At 34.9% G+C, this 19,103-nt stretch overlaps 2 protein-coding genes across 4 annotated transcripts in view; one reads left to right on the top strand and one right to left on the bottom strand.

Moving 5' to 3' along the window:
- The window catches only part of LOC140055767 (uncharacterized), a 52,953-nt gene extending 39,613 nt beyond the window's left edge, over positions 1-13,340 (bottom strand). For both annotated transcript variants that reach the window (XR_011846699.1, XM_072101168.1), the window contains exons 1-2: positions 13,204-13,340; positions 12,421-12,546 (exon numbers count right to left, since the gene is read on the bottom strand). The gene's annotated coding sequence lies outside the window, so the exon portion shown is untranslated. The remainder of the gene's footprint in view (positions 1-12,420; positions 12,547-13,203) is intronic.
- The window catches only part of LOC140055766 (amine oxidase [flavin-containing]-like), an 84,223-nt gene that overhangs the window by 26,737 nt on the left and 38,383 nt on the right, over positions 1-19,103 (top strand). For both annotated transcript variants that reach the window (XM_072101167.1, XM_072101166.1), the window contains exon 3: positions 4,032-4,172. In XM_072101167.1, the coding sequence (XP_071957268.1) occupies positions 4,032-4,172 (141 nt within the window). The remainder of the gene's footprint in view (positions 1-4,031; positions 4,173-19,103) is intronic.

Below are 19,103 nucleotides of genomic sequence, written 5' to 3'. Positions count from 1 at the left end.
CATATCAAACGGCTGGGATCTGGAAAGTGGATATGACATGAAGGAACCCAGATGCCAGACCAGGAGAAAATGTGATGAATGATAACGACGTTGACAATGCAGTCTCTTCTGATTAGTTTGCATGTGATTTGTAGTATTAAAATTTTACTACAATTCATAATTTGAAACTATTTGGACATAATTATCATATTGTCATTTCTTTTGCCAGAATTGATACCGTACGTACTGGAATTTAATATTTTTTTTTATTTTATGTTTACTTAAATCTTAACAAAATACTACTACTAATTTTTAATAAACGTTTTCAAAATGCAAAGGTCTCTATCTACGTCTTTTAAAAGCATAACTTAGAATCTTTATCTTTATGGGGCGTTAATGCTAAATAAGTCTGTAAGTACCGGTATATATAAGTTTATAGCATATAGTCATGCTAATTAAAATGCTAATTAGCGGCTTTCTTAAGTGGACTAGGTAAAAGAGTTGACACTTACGAATTACGGATCTTCAATGAGACACTAAAAATAAACATTTTAACATTGGTTTCATTTATGTACTCGATTATGCTAATTAAATCAAATTTTGGGGTATTTTGAGCGCCCCTCCCGAGTTGGTACAGGTGCGGGAACTTAAGAACGGCCGTTTGATGGTCCCTGGACCCTACTTGACATATTCTATGCCTCAGACCTTTTGTACTCGCAATGCTAAACAAATCTTCATGGGCTCCCGGACTAATATTCCAGTGGCAGGAGGGGGGAATCACCACCCGAAAGGGGACAAATTGCCATCCAACTTTTCTAAACCAGAATTTTCTGTAGATTACGAATATGGAAGGTAATCGATCAGGATACGAAGCGTTTTCGAGATATAAGGGGTCAAAGTTCAAAATTGACCAATTACAACAATGTATTATGTACTGTATGTGTATAATAACAAATTTATTGAAGCACAATTTGGTCTTTTATTACATTTTTATGATTATAGGTGTCTATTCAATCACCTTATGAAAAAAAATCCTTTGTGATTAAGGGTCAAATTTCAATATTGACCAATCATAGAACGTACCTATAAAACCAAATAAACACTAATATTTAAAAAAATTGGATGTTTTCTCATCCTGTTAATCAATCATACGCAATGTAAAATAGCGAATACATCATTTCATCAGTTGACATACGGTCAATTTCATCAGTTGACATAAGGTCAAAGGTCAACATTTTAATACGCGTATTAAATAAATGCAAAGTTGTCCAAACTATGATATTGATGGTTTTACAAGTAATCAAATTATTTGATCAGTAAAGTTATGTTATTTTATTACAATTTTGATTAATATAATTATAATACTGTATTTAATCAAATTAGACCTTGATCAGGATAGGAAGCGAAAAGGAAGAGATAAGGGGTCAAAGTTCAAAATTGACCAATTATAACAACGTATACATATGTATTATAACCAATTTATTGAAATTCAATTTGGTCTTTTGATACATTTGTATGGTTAAGGTATCTATTCAGTCGCCTTATGAAACAAATACTTTTCAATTAAAGGTCAAATTTCAATATTGACCAATCACAAAATTTGCATATAAAACCAAATAAAAAATAACATTTACAACAAAATGTTATGTTTTATCATTCTGTTAAGACATCTATCACTCGTACACAATCAAAAGAGCACATTCATCATTACACCAGTTGACATAGGTCAAAGGTCAACATTTGAACAAGTGATATACTAAATAATGCAAAGTTATTTAAACTATGAGATCGATGTTCATAAATGTAATCACATTATTTGATCAGTGAAATTATGGTATTATGGTATCTAGTGCGCATTATTTTAAATGTAATACTGTAAAATAAATAATAAAATTATTATGACGATTAAAATGTTACTCTGACCTAGGGCTACAATATTCGTTTTTGGAAAATAAACTACTATTCATCAGAACCAGAGAATACCAATTCGTCCACAGGAGGGCATAGGCAGTTACAGGTGGCCAAACTCAATCCACAGCTCACTACAGAGACAGACCACAATTTTTATATAGCCACAGATAGTTTGGCCCATACAGGAAAGAATTGGCTGTACACAAAGGATTCTAAACCCATATGGATTTGCCCGAATGAATCTTCTAAAACCCTTTTGGGATCTCTATGTGGTGTGCTACATAAGGCCCTGTATTAGAAATTAATATGGGGCAAATACTTCATAGATGAAATATGGAATAAAACTAAATGTGCACCCTCAATCTTTAAATAACATTTATGGATTTGCCTAAATGAACCAAGGGCCGATCCTTCATGGACCTTTGGGGTTCTTTATGTGGGGTGAAAATGTGGGTTAATAGCGATAAATATCCCTGTGCACCATCGATCATCCATAAGGAACATTTATGGATTTGCCCAAATTAACCCCAGGGCCCGTCGTCCTCCATGGATGGACATTAAGCCCCAAATGGAAATATAAGGGGTGACACTGTGAGTTCATATAGACAGGCAGGGCCCATGGAATAATGCTGCCTGTGCACTCTCGATCCTTAAGGAACACTTATGGATTTGCCCAAATTAACCCAAGGGCCGGTCCTCCATGGACATTAAACCCCATAACGGAAATATAAGGGGTGACAATGTTGGTTTTTATAGACAGGCACATGGAATAAAGCTGCCTGTGCACTTTCGATCCTTAAGAAACTTATATGGGTTTTTCCTAAATGAAACAACGGCAGGTCATCTATTTAGATCCTTCTGTGGTTCTCTACTGTATGTTCAGTTCTACATTTGACCCCTGTATCGAATCAATGCATTTCGCTACATAAGTTACTGTGTTAGAAATATATCGGGTATATAGTAGTAGCAAGTATTCCTCCTCTTTGAATTAAATTCGCCCCGATAGGCTCGTATGTAAAGCAAATTAGATTGAATCAAAATATCTATTATAAACAATTTGCCGTCAGAAATCTCTATGCCATGTAGTTATTTAGATGAGAAAAACAGGTCAAAGTTTAAAATTACAGAAAAATAGGTGTCTAAGTCACTTTTTGAAAAGAACGTTGCATTATGGCAAGTATAAACATATATATTGTGAACAATTTGACACCAAAATTGGCTCCTTACGACAACTATTTATTAATTTATGTTTTTATAACCTTATTCAATTATGTCAAAGGTTAATAACCACACTTCCGGTCCTTTTCCAGCAATATCATCTGTTACACTGAATATAAATGTATATCTTGGAAACAATTTGCTCATATTTTTAATTCTCTCCGACCTGCCATTACTTACTGTAGATATAGCGAAAAGAGGTCAAAGTCAAAATTGCTAAAAATGGGGTTTCTGGTCAATTTTACAAAGAAAGTTCTGTTAGAGCTAATATAAATATATACATTGTGAACAATTTGACACCAAAATTATCTCACTACATCCAGTATTTCCAGAGATATACCATGTTTTATAAAAAAAATAGCGGTCATTTTGTTTGTTAATTATGCAAATGACAGCCGTCCTGTAAAAAAAAATCTTCATTCTTATGGTATCGAGAATCAAAATCCTTCAAAAAACATATACCTATAGAAAACATTGCAAGGTTAAACCCATTGCTACCGGACTATAGGTACGTTCTATGATTGGTCAATATTGACATTTGACCCTTAATCACAAAGGGATTTTTTTTCATAAGGTGATTGAATAGATACCTATAATCATAAAAATGTAATAAAAGACCAAATTGTGCTTCAATAAATTTGTTATAATACATATACATAATACATTGTTGTAATTGGTCAATTTTGAACTTTGACCCTTATATCTCGAAAACGTTTCCTATCCTGATTGTTTATCTTCCATATTCGTAATCTACGGAAAATTCTGGTCTAGAAAAGTTGGATGGCAATTTGTCCCCTTTCGGGTGGTGATATCCCCCTTGATCCAAATCCAAATTTGGGAATATTGTGTTTTAAGTGATCTTTGCTACTTAATTCATAGCCATTTCATTAATTTAAATTTTCAATTTATTATTAATTTGATAGGATAGTAACTGTGGTGACTATGTTGACCTTGGTGGATCGTATGTAGGGCCTACACAAGACCGAATACTTCGAGTTGCAAGACAATTTGGTATCAAGAATTATAAAATCATAGAAGATGCCAAGTTGGTTTGGGTTCAAAAGGTATAAATACATCATCTATTATTTATTTTATTGTATTGCTTGTGTGACATGAACCAACTTTATCTGCTTAAATTAAAGGTCAAATGTCCATTGTATGTATGTATGTTTGTCAAATGGATAATAATAAATAAGAGGCTCAGCTCTGATAAGAAAAATCTAGGTCGTCTCAGATAAGAGAGAATCTTTGTTTATACATGTCTGCATCAGATAAACAAGGTATATTATAATAGGCCCCGTTTCTGCTGCCCAAAATATACCGTATACGGTATATTGTATATATATTTTTTGGCAGCATAAACGGTCTCATAAAAAATATATTGTATATATATGCGGTATATATACCGCATTATCCCCATCGTTTGTCCCATATATGGTATATTTTGAGTGCAGCAGAAACGGGGTACGAAATATACGGTATATTTTGGAATATACCGTATATATACGGTATATTTTTGGCAGCAGAAACGGGGCTTCTGCTGCACTCAAAATATACCGTATATGTGACCCGGCCCATGACACGAGGTCAAAAACTAACAGAGCGTGACGCGTTTGTTTGGTTTTTCTGCTGCATTGACACACACGTGTGTATAAGCAAGCAACAGATCAAAATGTCACTGTAGACTGAAGAAATAACTATTTTTGCAATTCAATTGTGGGGAGAAGCGAAGGTTGGGGGGAGTGCATGGCAACAGAAGAGATACAAAAAAAATTAAAAGCAGAATTTGTGGTAGACTTAACGCCAAAGCAAGTTATTAACAGAAAACTTGGCAAAAGACAACAAGGTCAATCCATACTTCCGTCTCACGAAATGCATTTTGGGTAACGAAAGCCAACTTTTTTACAGCCCACCCACAAGTATGTGCAGCGGAAACGGTGCACGAATTTCATATACGGTATACGGTATATTTATACGGAATATTTATACGGTATATTTGTATGGTAGGCCTATATTTGGGATTAGCAGCAGAAGCGGGGGCCATAGATAAATAAACTAAAGGGCACTCCAAAGACCTGTTTCTGCTGAGCAGAAATAATCGATTATTAACCGATTATTTTTTTGATCGATTATTTTTAAGCAGCAGAAAATCGCAAAATGAAATAACCGATTAAAAAATAACCGATTAAAAAAACTCAATCCATTGCGTGTTTTAACCGATTATTTCTTGTTTTAACCGATTATTGCGGAGCAGTTTTGAGCTGCAACACAAATAGTGATTATTGACCACACTTTGACCTCTAGAGTATGGCAACCCTCACTCACAAAGCATGCTGTTTATTTGCGCGATCGACGACTATCAGCAAAACAACGATGTGGACCGATAATTATTATTATTGTGGGGGAGAATTATACTGAGAGACTCCTGCGTTACAAGTACACCGTTACATCCCTGCCAGTCCAGGCTAACAATTACGCGGACCAGGCTACTTTAGCGTTACGTTTGGCATCCACTGAGTCAGTGGATGACCTATCCCCTCAACATGTCAATTGTGGTATAAGTTGACAGGAATAATACTCTGTGGTGTAATAAAAATGCCAGCGTGTTTATTTAAGACTGCAAGTGTTAAGAATAACTTGCTGTCCATTTTCAACTTCCTCTTACCAATGACAACAGGCACTGCTTGTCAATCAGGTCCTCACTGACTGGGTATTAACCAATCAATTTACTATTAGATAGGTCACTGATTTTATACAATAGTTTGCGGGAAATTTGATTTCTGACCTTATACACGAATAAATACTTTACATATAATCTAAATATTTCTCAATGCTGCTTTATGCAAAGCAAAGTAATTTAACTAGAACTACAGACACATTAATTTAAATAAATACTTTTAAACATGAACAATAGTTTTGCTAGGGAATTGGGATGGCCGTGTGATATTCAATTTATTAAATTTAATGGGAAAGTATACATCTTTCACAAAATGACTTAAAATATCTTCGTATGTCATCAGGCAGCGTTTTAAAGGCTGGAAGCCCTTTGATTGATTTTGGGAACAAAATGGATTGATAGTCAATCATGAGTACTTCCGAACAGTGCTATAAATGTATCACGAAAGCATATTAGTGCTTCATGTTTTATTCACCTGTTGTTGGGTGGTGGACATCTTGTAGACAATATGTACAGCAGCAACAAACATGCATAATTGATACAAATGAACACAATTTAAATTTGATAACTCTACGCAATTTTATACGAGATAAATGCGTAGACTCGGTCATCAATGACCGTCTACTTGATAATAATTATAAACGACGAGCCCGTGGTTGAAATTAAAAGACCTGGAAGAAAATGTACAACAGAACTATTAGAAAGAATTAATCGCAAAAGGGTTAGGCCTAAGCCAGATATACCATGGAGTTCAAATATCCCCAGCCATTCCTCTTGATGGATTGAGGCGGCAGGCCTCAAAGCGATTTTAAAATTGAATGGAAGCGCATCGAAAATCAATAAAAGATCTTTCTCGGAAGATTCATTGTGGAGGAAAATCTGACTTGCTGCATGCGTTTGCATGGTAGGTAGAAATCAACAGTGCCGATAAAAATAAAATAATTAACAAATTCTTATCAGATAGATCTACGTAAACGTGTGAAGTAGGACTAAAGAGGTCTTATTTACAGTATATCAGTAGGCCTAATATATATTCGTATAAAATATCCTAATTTCCACAACTCAGGATTATGTCCATAATGATATCAATAGTAAGAATCTGTTATAGGCCTATGCGTAATTTTTTTTAATTAAGCCACTAATTTTTCATTATCATACATCTATATTTGAAATCGCCAGTTTTGTTACGCTGAAATTACTGTGTATTCGAGAACCATCTGTGGGCACGACCTAGATGGTACGCGAGCGAAGCGAGCGTACCATCTAGTTAAATTCAATTATACCATACACAATCAGTGATTATTTTACAGTTATTTTCTCATTTTCCCAATTGTCTTTTCTCTTACAGGTAATAACATGGTACGTGCTTCATGATTGATGGTAAAATTAATTTATACCTGTAACAATAGATTATGGAAAGGCGTTTCGGACCGGACGGAGTACTCCTTTAAAGTTGTCATCGGAGGAGAAGATTAGGTGGAAGAAATGCTTTCCATGGACTGCACCAGAAGTAATTTCTGGTGTCGAAGCACCATCTGAGCACAGCGATATTTACGCGTTTGGATACATGTGCAGCCGCATATTTACCAAAACGAACAACATAAGAATACGGGAAACTGGCGAGATATGCATGCGGCGGCCGTCACCCGCAGAGCTAGCTTGGCCACCACCTTTATGTAATAACGTTAGATCATGAATAATTAAAAGTCATCCGTTTTTCAGAATGGATTTAAAAAAAAGGAGAGCAATAAATTATAGCTTTGTTTTCTTTCATTTATTATTAGTTTATGTATTTATATTTTCTTATTTTTCGTATTCGTATTTAATGTTATATTTCGGGGTGGGTCAAACTTACTGACTGACTTATTATGACTCTCTCCCCACATGATTACTTCATTGCATTTATTATCCTGTATGTATGTTATTATATTGTGGAAATAAAATTAAATTTAAATTGAAATCATATTTATTTGCAATTATCACGTATTTTTTTCTATTTTACATTGTATAAAATTGTTATAAAACGATGACAACATACAATGACAGGAAAAACAGTGGCAGGATACAAAAACGGTGGCAGGGTACAAAAACGGTTGCAGGCTATAAAAACAGCAGGGTACAAAACATTTGTCAAAAAAAAATTGTTTTGTACAAAAACATTGACTGGGTACAAAAACGGTGGCAGGGTATAAAAACAGTGGCAGGGTACAAAAACAGTGGCAGAGTACACAAACAGTGACAGGGTACAAAAACGGTAGCAGGGTGGTACAAAAACAGTGGCAGGGTACAAAATCGGTGGCAGAGTACAAAATCGATGGCAGCTGGGTACAAAAACAGTAGCAGGGTACAAAAATAGTAGCAGGGTACAAAAACAGTGGCAGGGTACAAAAACGGTGACAGGGTACAAAATAGATGGCAGCTGGGTACAAAAACAGTAGCAGGGTACAAAAACAGTGGCAGGGTACAAAAACGGTGGCAGGGTACAAAAACGGTGGCAGGGTACAAAAACGATGGCAGATGGGTACAAAATCAGTGGCAGGGTACAAAAACGATGGCAGTTGGGTACAAAAAAATGAGCAGGCCACAAAAACAGTGGAGGGTACAAAAACGGTGGCAGGGTACAAAAACGATAGCAGCTGGGTACAAAAGCAGTGGCAGGGTACAAAAACGGTAGCAGGATACAAAAACTGTGGCAGGCTACAAAAACAGTGGCAGGGTACAAAAACGGTGGCAGGCTACAAAAACGGTGGCAGGGTACAAAGACGATGGCAGCTGGGTACAAAAACGGTGGCAGGGTACAAAAACGGTGGCAGTGTACAAAAACAGCGTTACTGATTTTATACAATAGTTCGCGGGAAATCTGATTGCTGACCTTATACAGGAATAAATACTTAGTGGTTGTGATATTCCATTCATTAAATTTAATGGGAAAGTATATCTTTCACAAAATGACTGGCGGAAGGGTACAAAAACGATGGCAGCTGGGTAAAAAAACAGTGGCAGGGTACAAAAACGGTGGCAGGGTACAAAAACGATGGCAGGGTACAAAAACGATGGCAGCTGGGTACAAAAATAGTCACAGGGTACATAAACAGTGGCAAGGTACACAAACAGTGGCAGGGTACAAAAACAGTGGCAGGGTACAAAAACAGTGGCAGGGTACAAAAACGGTGGCAGGGTACAAAAACGATGGCAGATGGGTACAAAAACAGTGGCAAGGTACAAAAATAGTGGCAGGGTACAAAAACGGTGACATGGTACAAAAACGGTATCAGGGTACAAAAACAGAGACAGGGTATGACAAGCAGTGGTCTAGGGTATGACAAGCAGTGGTCTAGGGTATAAAAACTTTTGTTGTATACAAAGTGTCTGGGAAAAAAGACGATGACTGGTACAAAAACGGTGGCAGGGATACAAAAACGGTGGCAGGGTACAAAAACGGTTGCAGGCTATAAAAACAGCAGGGTACAAAACAGTGGCAGGGTACAAAAACAGTGGCAGGGTACAAACACGATGGCAGCTCTGGGTGGTACAAAAACTGGGGCATGGTACGAAAACAGTAGCAGGGTACAAAAACGGTGACAGGGTACAAAAACGGTGTCAGGGTACAAAAACAGAGACAGGGTACAAAAACAGTGGCAGGGTACAAACACGATGGCAGCTGGGTACAAAAACTGGGGCATGGTACAAAAACAGTAGCAGGGTACAAAAACGGTGGCAGGGTACAAAAACAGAGACGGTACGACCAAGCAGTGGTCTAGGATACAAAAACTTGTGTTGTATACAAAGTTTCTGGGAAAAAAGAAGATTGCAGGGATACAAAAACGGTGGCAGGGTACAAAACAGTGGCAGGGTACACAAAATTGTGTTGTACTAAAACAGTGGCAGGGGAAAAAACATACACATTTATTTGTAGCATTTTACCAAAAAAGTATCGGTCCGGAGTATTCATCAACAGAGCTAAACAAATGAAGGAAAGGGTCAGAACATGTGACTCTGGCAGATAACAGATAACATTATTTTTCAAGAGTGATAAGAAAAAAGGAAACATATTATATTCAATTTGTTAACCTAAATATATCTTTCATTTTTAATTTAAGATAATTATTTACATGATGATCACACTTTTTAATGTGTATTAATTTAAATTGGTTATTTAAATTAATAACATATTGTTATGTTTACTTTAGGGTTCTTTCATAAGTCAATCATTTTTTTCCGTTAAAACTTAAAAATTGGCTATTTGTAGTTTATTGTATTAATCTTTATGGTTTATTTTACATCATTTATATCTCAATGTATATTGCATTATTGTTCTTATCTTTGATTAAATATTAATATTATGTACTGTAGTAGGCCTATACACATTTCGAAAAATGCTTAACAAAGTCTCAAACCACATAAAATCTAAAAGTTGAAACTGAATATTTAATGGCCCTTGAGAATTCTAGGTAGCCTGCACAAAGGTCATCAAGGCCAAACTTAAGAGGATGACTCAAGCTCTTCCATGTGAATCATCTCAGGTTAGACCAACCTCCAGTGGGCAGGACTTGTAGTTAGAACAACGTCGCCTGGTCCGCGTAATGTTTGCATGTCCTTAGGCCTGTTGTTTTTGGTAGAAATTATAGCCCAGCTAGGCCCTAGCTAGTGTAGAAGAACCAACGACGGCGAAACGAACTTTCTCGCCGACGTGCCCTTACAATACATAATTACTCTGTTGTATGTGGCACGGAGGCCTAGATGTTTATTTTACAATTAATAATATAGCTTTACGTTCAATTTTTAATCCTACATGTGAGAGTTTTAGGCAGCAATAGGATGTAAACAAACCAACTCTCATCGGCCTTCCATAACTTGAAATTCATTGTGGATATGGATGTCGTGATTTTTTTTAAACGATTACCATATAAACGATTAACGTCCGAGAAAATGTTCAATTGCATTGCGGTCAGTTCTGTGGTTTGTGGTACTGATCTTATCATTATTTGATATTTTACTAGCATTATAGTACCCGTCTTCGACGGGTATGAGCCCCGCGGATTAACAGATTTTTCAACAGCGCCGAGGAAACTTGTCAAACGTATGCAAACTTATGATATATGCAAGAGTTACAATTGAAGTCTCACGCCCGTATTTTTAAACCGGAATTTAGTCGTAGTTCGAGCTAAAACTAAAAAAATGACGTCATTTTAATTCATAAACCGAACTTCAACTAAATCACCGACTAAATCAGGCCAACCTCGACTAAATCGAGACGGATTTTGATCGATTTTTTTAGTCCTGGAGGGGGCAGGCTAAATGGTCGATTAAATGGTTTTTAAGCGATGTTTATAAAAAACGTAACAGTCATTGAGTTGTTATTGGCCAGATATTAAAGAATGAAATATCTATATTTATATTAGCTTAATTAAATATACATTGGTATAAGTTATAATAATGAAAATCATCTTTATTTACAACTGTATACAAATTACATTATTTTCTTCGCGCAAGTCCGACTTGAGCTACAGTACGTCACGCCATAGCGACAATGGGAGATGCGGCAATTCACCACGCGATGGAATGTTTAGGGGGCCTAGCGCTTTCTTGTCACGCTATGAAGTGCGTGGTTCGTGGCGATCATACTTTGTTGGGGGCCTAGAAAATATAAAAGTTACCGTACCGCCATGGTTCCTAAATATATTTTGAAGATTTTATTTGTTGTTAATCAAATATACTTCACTGTTAAATTAATACTGATCTTGTTCTAATAATTAACGATTAAAATTATTTTTCATGTATATATAGTCCTGATGCGTCAAAAGTGTTGTAAGAAATGGAAAGTGATATCAATGCGCAAAATTTTGTCTGCTCCTCAAATACTCTCTTGTCATTGGTCAATGTTTAGCCTTTGTTACCCAGACGTGTGCAACTCGACTAAAAGCTCGACTTCATTAAGTCGAACTGCAAACTTCGACTACTGTACTTCGTTTTTGAATCGAATTTGAAGTAATAGCTCGAACTACGACTTTTTCAAGTCGAACTTCGAACTACGACTAAAGTCCGGTTTAAGAATACGGGCGTTAGTCTCATGCAGGGAGTTAATTGAAATTAAGTTTAACATTACATTATGTATGCAGTCAGTAACATTCATTGCAACACAAATAAATACAGAATATTTTACACTATATTTTAAATTCTTGCAAGTTTGTATACCATCCGTAATCTGAAGTTCAAAAGGCAAGTCCACTGTTATTAATTTACGAATTTGAAAGTATTGCTAGAACATTTTGAATTTTGAAAACGGTGGTACGTCTGTAATATGCAAATAATTAAATATTAATATTATTTCAATTAATTACTTCACAGTAAAAAAATGTTTCCTTTTACAGTAGTAGCGTTTTTTTTACTGAAATACAATGCAAATACACAAAACAAATAAGATATAAAATGTGACGCTTTTACGTACCTAGACTGTGTACATACATGAAATAAGGAAGCTTATGGAAGAATTATAAATTACTTCTTGGGCTTTACATTAACACGTATTTAATTGTAGGATTTTTATTAAAACATACCGTAAACAAAAATCAAAAACTAATATAAAGCTATACGGGGACAAACGTTTAAGGCTTGTAACATTTTATAACAATTACTTTACTACTATACTGATCAATAAACTGGAAATAGACTCATGTGGTCCAACGTTGACAATCCCGAATACGATGATAAAATGTGACTTGTACAAGGTACAGTATCCTTCATGTACACTGATGTAAGCACTGCAAAGTAAAATTAAAATGCATAACATACTTTTTGATTACAAATTAGGAAATCCATATTAAACAAAATCAAATCAAGTCAAACAGTAGCCGTAATTATAATTAAGATTCTGTACCAACGATAAGCTGGTAATTATTCGGCGGATTAGTATATTACATTCAAACCTACAACATGGGATTGTGTAGGGACTTCAGTCGTAGTTCGACCTAAATTTTTAAAAATGACGTCATTTTAATTCATAAACCGAACTTCAACATATCGCCAACTAAATCAGGCCAACCTCGACTAAATCGAGACGGATTTTGATCGATTTTTTTAGTCCTCGAGGAAGCAGACTAATGGTCGACTAAATGGTATTTAAACGAGGTTTATAAAAAATGTAACAGTCATTGAGTTGTTATATTGGTCAGATATTGAAGAATGGAATTTCTATTTTTATATTAGCTTAATTAAATATACATTGGTATATGTTATAATAATGAAAATCATCTTTATTTACAACCGTATACAATACAATAGTGACAATCGGAGATGCGAAAATTTACCACGCGATGGTATGTTTAGGGGGCCTAGCGCTTTCTTGTCACGCTATGAAGTGCGTGGTTCGTTGCGATCATACTTTGTTGGAGGCCTAGAAAAAATGAAAGTTAACGTACCTCCATGGTTCCTAAATATATTTTAAAGATTTAGTTTTTTGTTAATCAAACGTACTTCACTGTTAATTAATACTGATCTTGTTCTAATAATTAACAATTACAATTAGGCCCTGTTCAGACCCATGGCGTTAGACCGTTTTAGCGTACAACGTTAGGAGTATGGTCGAAGCGGCCGCCAACCAAAGCGGCCGCCAGTTTAATATCGTCATTTGTATGGAACGCCATGTGCGCTTTAATCTTTGATTGTCGTTGTCAACGCCATGGCCTATGGCGAGTTGAGTTACAGCTGTGTGTATGGTCAAACCAATAAATATAAGCCAAATCATGTAACTGATAAAACTGATAACTGATAAAAATACTTTTATTGCAACTTTTGGGTTGAATTATACTATCAAATCTTTATATTTCTATAATAATTAAGTTTGCCTGCGGATAAATCAATGTATATTTTATTTGTATTTTAATATTAATAACTAACTAAAAATATATTTACATTATATATTATCGAATCATTAATAATTTACGTTTGCATCATAATCTACATACTATTGAACCTCTATGTCTCATTTATTACGTACTATTTATTTATTTGTTTATTTTATCTTCTTGACCCGACGTTTCTTGAGCACTCTCCTATCGAATCTTTATACAGATTGCATTAATAATTTACGTACGGTATTGGCGAATATTTATATCTCATTTACATACTATCGAATCTTCATACAGTATTGCAATAATAATTTACGTACGGTATTGCCGAATCTTTATATCTCATTTACATACTATCGAATCTTTTTACAGTATTGCAATATAATAATTTACGTACGGTATTGGCGAAGAAGGTATCACATTCAATCTGTCAAAAAAGAGAATATATTACATAATATTAATAATGTAAGTTGTTATTTACGTCCAAAGAAAAGAAAACCTGACGATCGAAACAATGACAATCAAAAATGACAAAACAACGACAATCAAAGCGCACACGGCGCTCCATACAAATTACCGTTATTGAACTAGCGGCCGCTTTGGTTGGCGGCCGCTTCGACCGTAATCCCAACGTTACTAGCAAGGTCACGTTACAAACCGCAGAGAAAAAAACGAGGTGTTCAGACCCATAGCGTACGATTATCGTTACAACGGAAGTACGTCATTCAGGTTGTTTCTAGTTGCATATTCATGTGCTCTTACCGTACCCACGTGTTTTCATCATTATTTCCACTGTATATAGGCCTAGATCTCAGCCCTACAATTATGACAAAATTTGCCGTAAATAAAACATACCTCAGCATTTATTTAAGAAAAATATAGTAAAGCCAAATTTCTGTTTCTATTGTTTTTATTTTGTATTAAAAAACATTTTCCCCAGGTTCTTGAGTTACGAAAATAAAGCAGGCCTTCTAATGATGAAGAAAAAATTGATTGTGATTAGTCTATTCAGTCCAGTCAAAGATAAATATTCTTTGTTCCAGTCGGTTGAAAATAACCCTTAACTTGCTAATAAAAGGGACACAGCTCCCCTTGTTTGTTTACTGAATTTTTTAGGAGTTAGGGGGTTTTCAGCATTAAACTTGTCCAGTCTAGTCTGCCTTGTATGAATGAGTGACTTGATGTCCCACGCTAGTTTTTAGCTTGAATGAAATGCGTGAAAGACTCTAGGCCTAGCTAGGCATCGTAGTCAAATACAAGGTGCATGTATTTATGTCATTTGTTAGAAAATATAATAGTAATCAGTTGATAATAGTTTAGCCTTTGTAACAGTTGTATTTGTAGTGTAGTTAGGCCTTATTTATTCTGGCCTTTTTGTTATTGAAATCCATCTCACACATTAACGATACAAGATGTCAGCCTAGGTCAAACCTTATATCGCGTCATAACAGCAAACGTTCTGATTGGATACAACGTTGACTTACAGTAGCGTCGTACGCTAAAACGGTACTATCAACAGTTTTCCACTACAACGCTACAACCGTTGTACGACGCGTTGTACGCTAATCCCCAACTGTTCAGACACACATTCTTTTAGCGTCGTACGCTAAAACGGTCTAACGCCATGGGTCTGAACAGGGCCTTAGTTTTCATGTATATAGTCCTGATGCGTAAAAAGGTTTGTAAGAAAATGGAAAGTGATATCAATGCGCAAAATTTTGTCTGCTCCTCAAATACTCTCTTCTCATTGGTCAATGTATAGTCTTTGTTACAGTACCCAGACGTGTGCAAGTTGACTACATTAAGTCGAACTGAAAACTTCGACTACTTTGTTTATGAATCGAATTTGAAGTAATAGCTCGAACTACGACTTTTTTAAGTCGAACTTCGAACTACGACTAAAGTCCGGTTTAAGAATATAGGCGTTAATGACACCCTCTGCAAATTCCACATTTCATAGCCTTTTGATACAGTGGTAATTTTTAAAATATTTAATAAGTCATAATTTAATAAATATTTGGATTACAAACTTTTTATATAAACCATGACCATCTCCGTTGCAAGATTGATGTTGAGAGTAAAATTCACAGCATGCATAGAGGACAAACATTTTGTGTTTGCATTTTATATATCTATTATTTATTGTACAGTTTATAGTGGAAATTGTGGTTTTAATTAATCTGGCCAAGTTAAAAAAATAGATTTTCTTTAAAATTTGCACAATAAAACAGGTCGAAACATGCACAGATAAAATTATTTTGGATATCTGTATCTTGTTGCCATAGTAATAGCCATTTTTAAAATTACAGCATTTTCTTGTAATTTTTCCTATTATTTCACTGTCAAATATGGGAAACGTTGATTTGAAAGACAATTTGCAGAAAGAAGCAAACTTTGCTCTGCTACAGGTATAACATGGTTCAAAGTTTAGAAATTCTATAAATTACTACGAAAATTCGTAGAAGGTTTCTTTGATTGAATACTTTTGTTTGTATTATAACAGTTCATTTTGGATTTTCAGTAAATTGAAAAAATGGTTTATTCAAATTCAACACTTATCCCTTACTATTCATTAGCTTAGTATACAGCTTAACCTCATTCACAACTTCAATTAATTTTGTATGTACTTTGTATTAATCTGAGATTGTGAATTGTAAAAGAGTTTTCGACCTTTAGGTGGCCAAGTCAAAAAAAAAAATTTTGGTTGAATTTAACCATTTTTTTTTTCATTTTTATTTCTACGCATGTGATTAACTTGATTAAAACTACAAAATAACCTATTCAAAAATCTGAGTAATTAATCTTCATTTTTCATGTTTTTGGGACGTCATTAATCTAATCTAATATCTAATTACAATCAACTTACATTAAAATAAAGAGACATTGCTTTATACAATTATCAGCAAGGAAAACTGCACTTACAGATATTTGTGTTCCCTATCCCAAAATCATCCAAAACTGATTGGTATAATTAGAAATGTGTTAGGGATGAGAATATTTAATTAATTCATCGATTTTTGTGTTTACTGGATATAAGTAGGGATATATAAAGATACCATAAAATGTTGTAAGTGTAGACCTCTCATATCCCATGTACTGTATTTTGTTGCATACCTGTAACCTGTTTTCCTTTCACTACTTCAATCCTTAAACTTGTGGCCATGTCAATGTTGTATTGAGGTGTCTCCTGATTTTGTTAATCTTCTTCTGGCCAACAAATTAGACCACTTTATAGTCTAGTGTGCAAGGCTTGCAAACAGTTTGATAGCCTTGATCTGTGACAAGGTGACATTTTCCTTGAAGTTGTCTTTTCTATAAAGATATTGGGTTGATGAAACAACTCGGTCACCATGAATGGAGTGAAAAAAACTATAAAGAATATTACGTTTATAATTTACAGTCGTCTTTTTTATGCAAAAAATAAAGAAAACTAAAATCAAATATTGAAAAGGTTATTTAAAAATAATGATTTAGCTTATAAAAAATAAAAAACAGTAAATCAAATACAAACCCATTATATAACTACTATTTTTTAAAATTATGATTTTATTAGGTTAAATAATTTTTTGTTTCCATAGAATAACTATTGTGACATTAAAATGGCTTATTAATAATTTAAAAAAAGTGTGGGGGTCATAAATCTTTAATTTTTAACCTTGTGTCTCTAGAAGAAAGCACAGATTAAATGTTACTTTATATTTGTACCTTCACATTCTTATTAAAAATAATCAAGTTTATATTAAATCTATAAGTGAGAGAGTGTGTACGTTTGTTTGTGTTTGATTGTTTGTTTGTTACACAAATTTTTGTTACTGCACGTAACAATACATATGGGGTATCAAAATGACCGCAATTGTACCGGGAAGGTTTTAAACTACATTTGAACATCATCCGCCATCTAGGATCTAAGTTAGGGGCCAATATGGTCCACTTTTCACCACTTTCGATGTTTGTTCGGTAATAAAAATTTCTGTTTCTGAACGTAACAATACATATGGGGTATCAAAATTACCCCAAATGTACCGGGAAGGTTTTAAACTACATTTGAACATCATCCGCCATCTAGGATCCAAGTTAGGGGCCAATATGGCCCACTTTTCACCACTTTCGATGTATGTTCGGTAACACAAATTTCTGTTTCTGCACGTAACAATACATATGGGGTATCAAAATGACCGCAATTGTACCGAGAAGGTTTTAAACTACATTTGAACATCATCCGCCATCTAGGATCCAAGTTAGGGGCCAATATGGCCCACTTTTCACCACTTTCGATGTATGTTCGGTAATACAAATTTCTGTTTCTGCACGTAACAATACATATGGGGTATCAAAATGACCGCAATTGTAACTGGAAGGTTATAAACTACATTTTAAAAAGTCTGGGGATTTGGTGGAAGAGGGGGTTGGGAGATAGGGTTTGGGAGTTGGGGTTCAAGGGATAGTGGGGATTTTGCTTAGGCTAAAGGTAGGCTATCAAATTGACCAGAATTGTGGTAAGAAATTGTAAAATATTTAAATTATCCCTGGGAAAGGGCTGGGAGTTCGGGGTGGGGATGTAGGCCTATCACCATGACCGAAACTATATTTGAAAACTGCCACTGAGGGATTATGGGTTGGGAGTGATGGCTAACATAATTTGTACATGAACCGTCTTAAAGTGGAGCTCCACCCAGAAAATTACTATATTTCATACATTTCAACTATTATTTAAAAATATCATCCCTTATACTTCATATTTTTTTGAAATTTTTTTCAATGAGTACGATTTTCTTGAAAATCACGCCTTTTTGCGTTTTGGGGGGATACCTTGTAATTTCCTATTCTTTTACATGCAAAAGGGGGTATATTTGAATAATCCTAAAAAATTCATTTCTTCACCAAAAAAAAAATGTAAAATGTATATTTATGTAATTTTTCCAGATCTTTCTATTTCTGGTATTTTTATCACGTATACATTGCGCAATTTTGCGTAAATAGACACTTTCCCCCGTTCGGGTCCAATTGGGTTTTTTATTTTGCTAGGGAGTACGATCACGTGACATTTTTCACAATCACGCTACTGCAGCTGGCGATCTGTTATTTTGTCGCGATGTTATTTTTGACGGGCGAAAAGTATATTAAAACATTCTGAATGTGACCCTATTATGTTTCACAGTGTAATAATGTGATTATGAGACTATTACTAAAATGTCAAATTTAACGAGATTTGAGAAAGATGTGGCTATATATTCAATAAAGCTAGGCCTAGGCCTACTAGAGTGTAGGTATGTACCGATGCTGCTTAGAGTGGCTTGGCCTCAGGCTCTAGCTAGGCTAGGCTGACAGCAGTGAAGTTTGTTTTGCTGTTACCCGACCTTGGCCTACCCATGGGTCATGATAGGGTGCCTGAATAGTTGCTTTTCAGTCAGGTCTAAGCTTGCACATCGCTTTACTATTCTTTACTACTCTTGTTCTGTATAGGATTTTGT

Source organism: Antedon mediterranea, chromosome 7 (genome assembly GCF_964355755.1).
Source record: "Antedon mediterranea chromosome 7, ecAntMedi1.1, whole genome shotgun sequence".
Taxonomy (NCBI): Eukaryota; Metazoa; Echinodermata; class Crinoidea; order Comatulida; family Antedonidae; genus Antedon; species Antedon mediterranea.
This window is presented reverse-complemented; position numbering and strand designations above follow the sequence as displayed.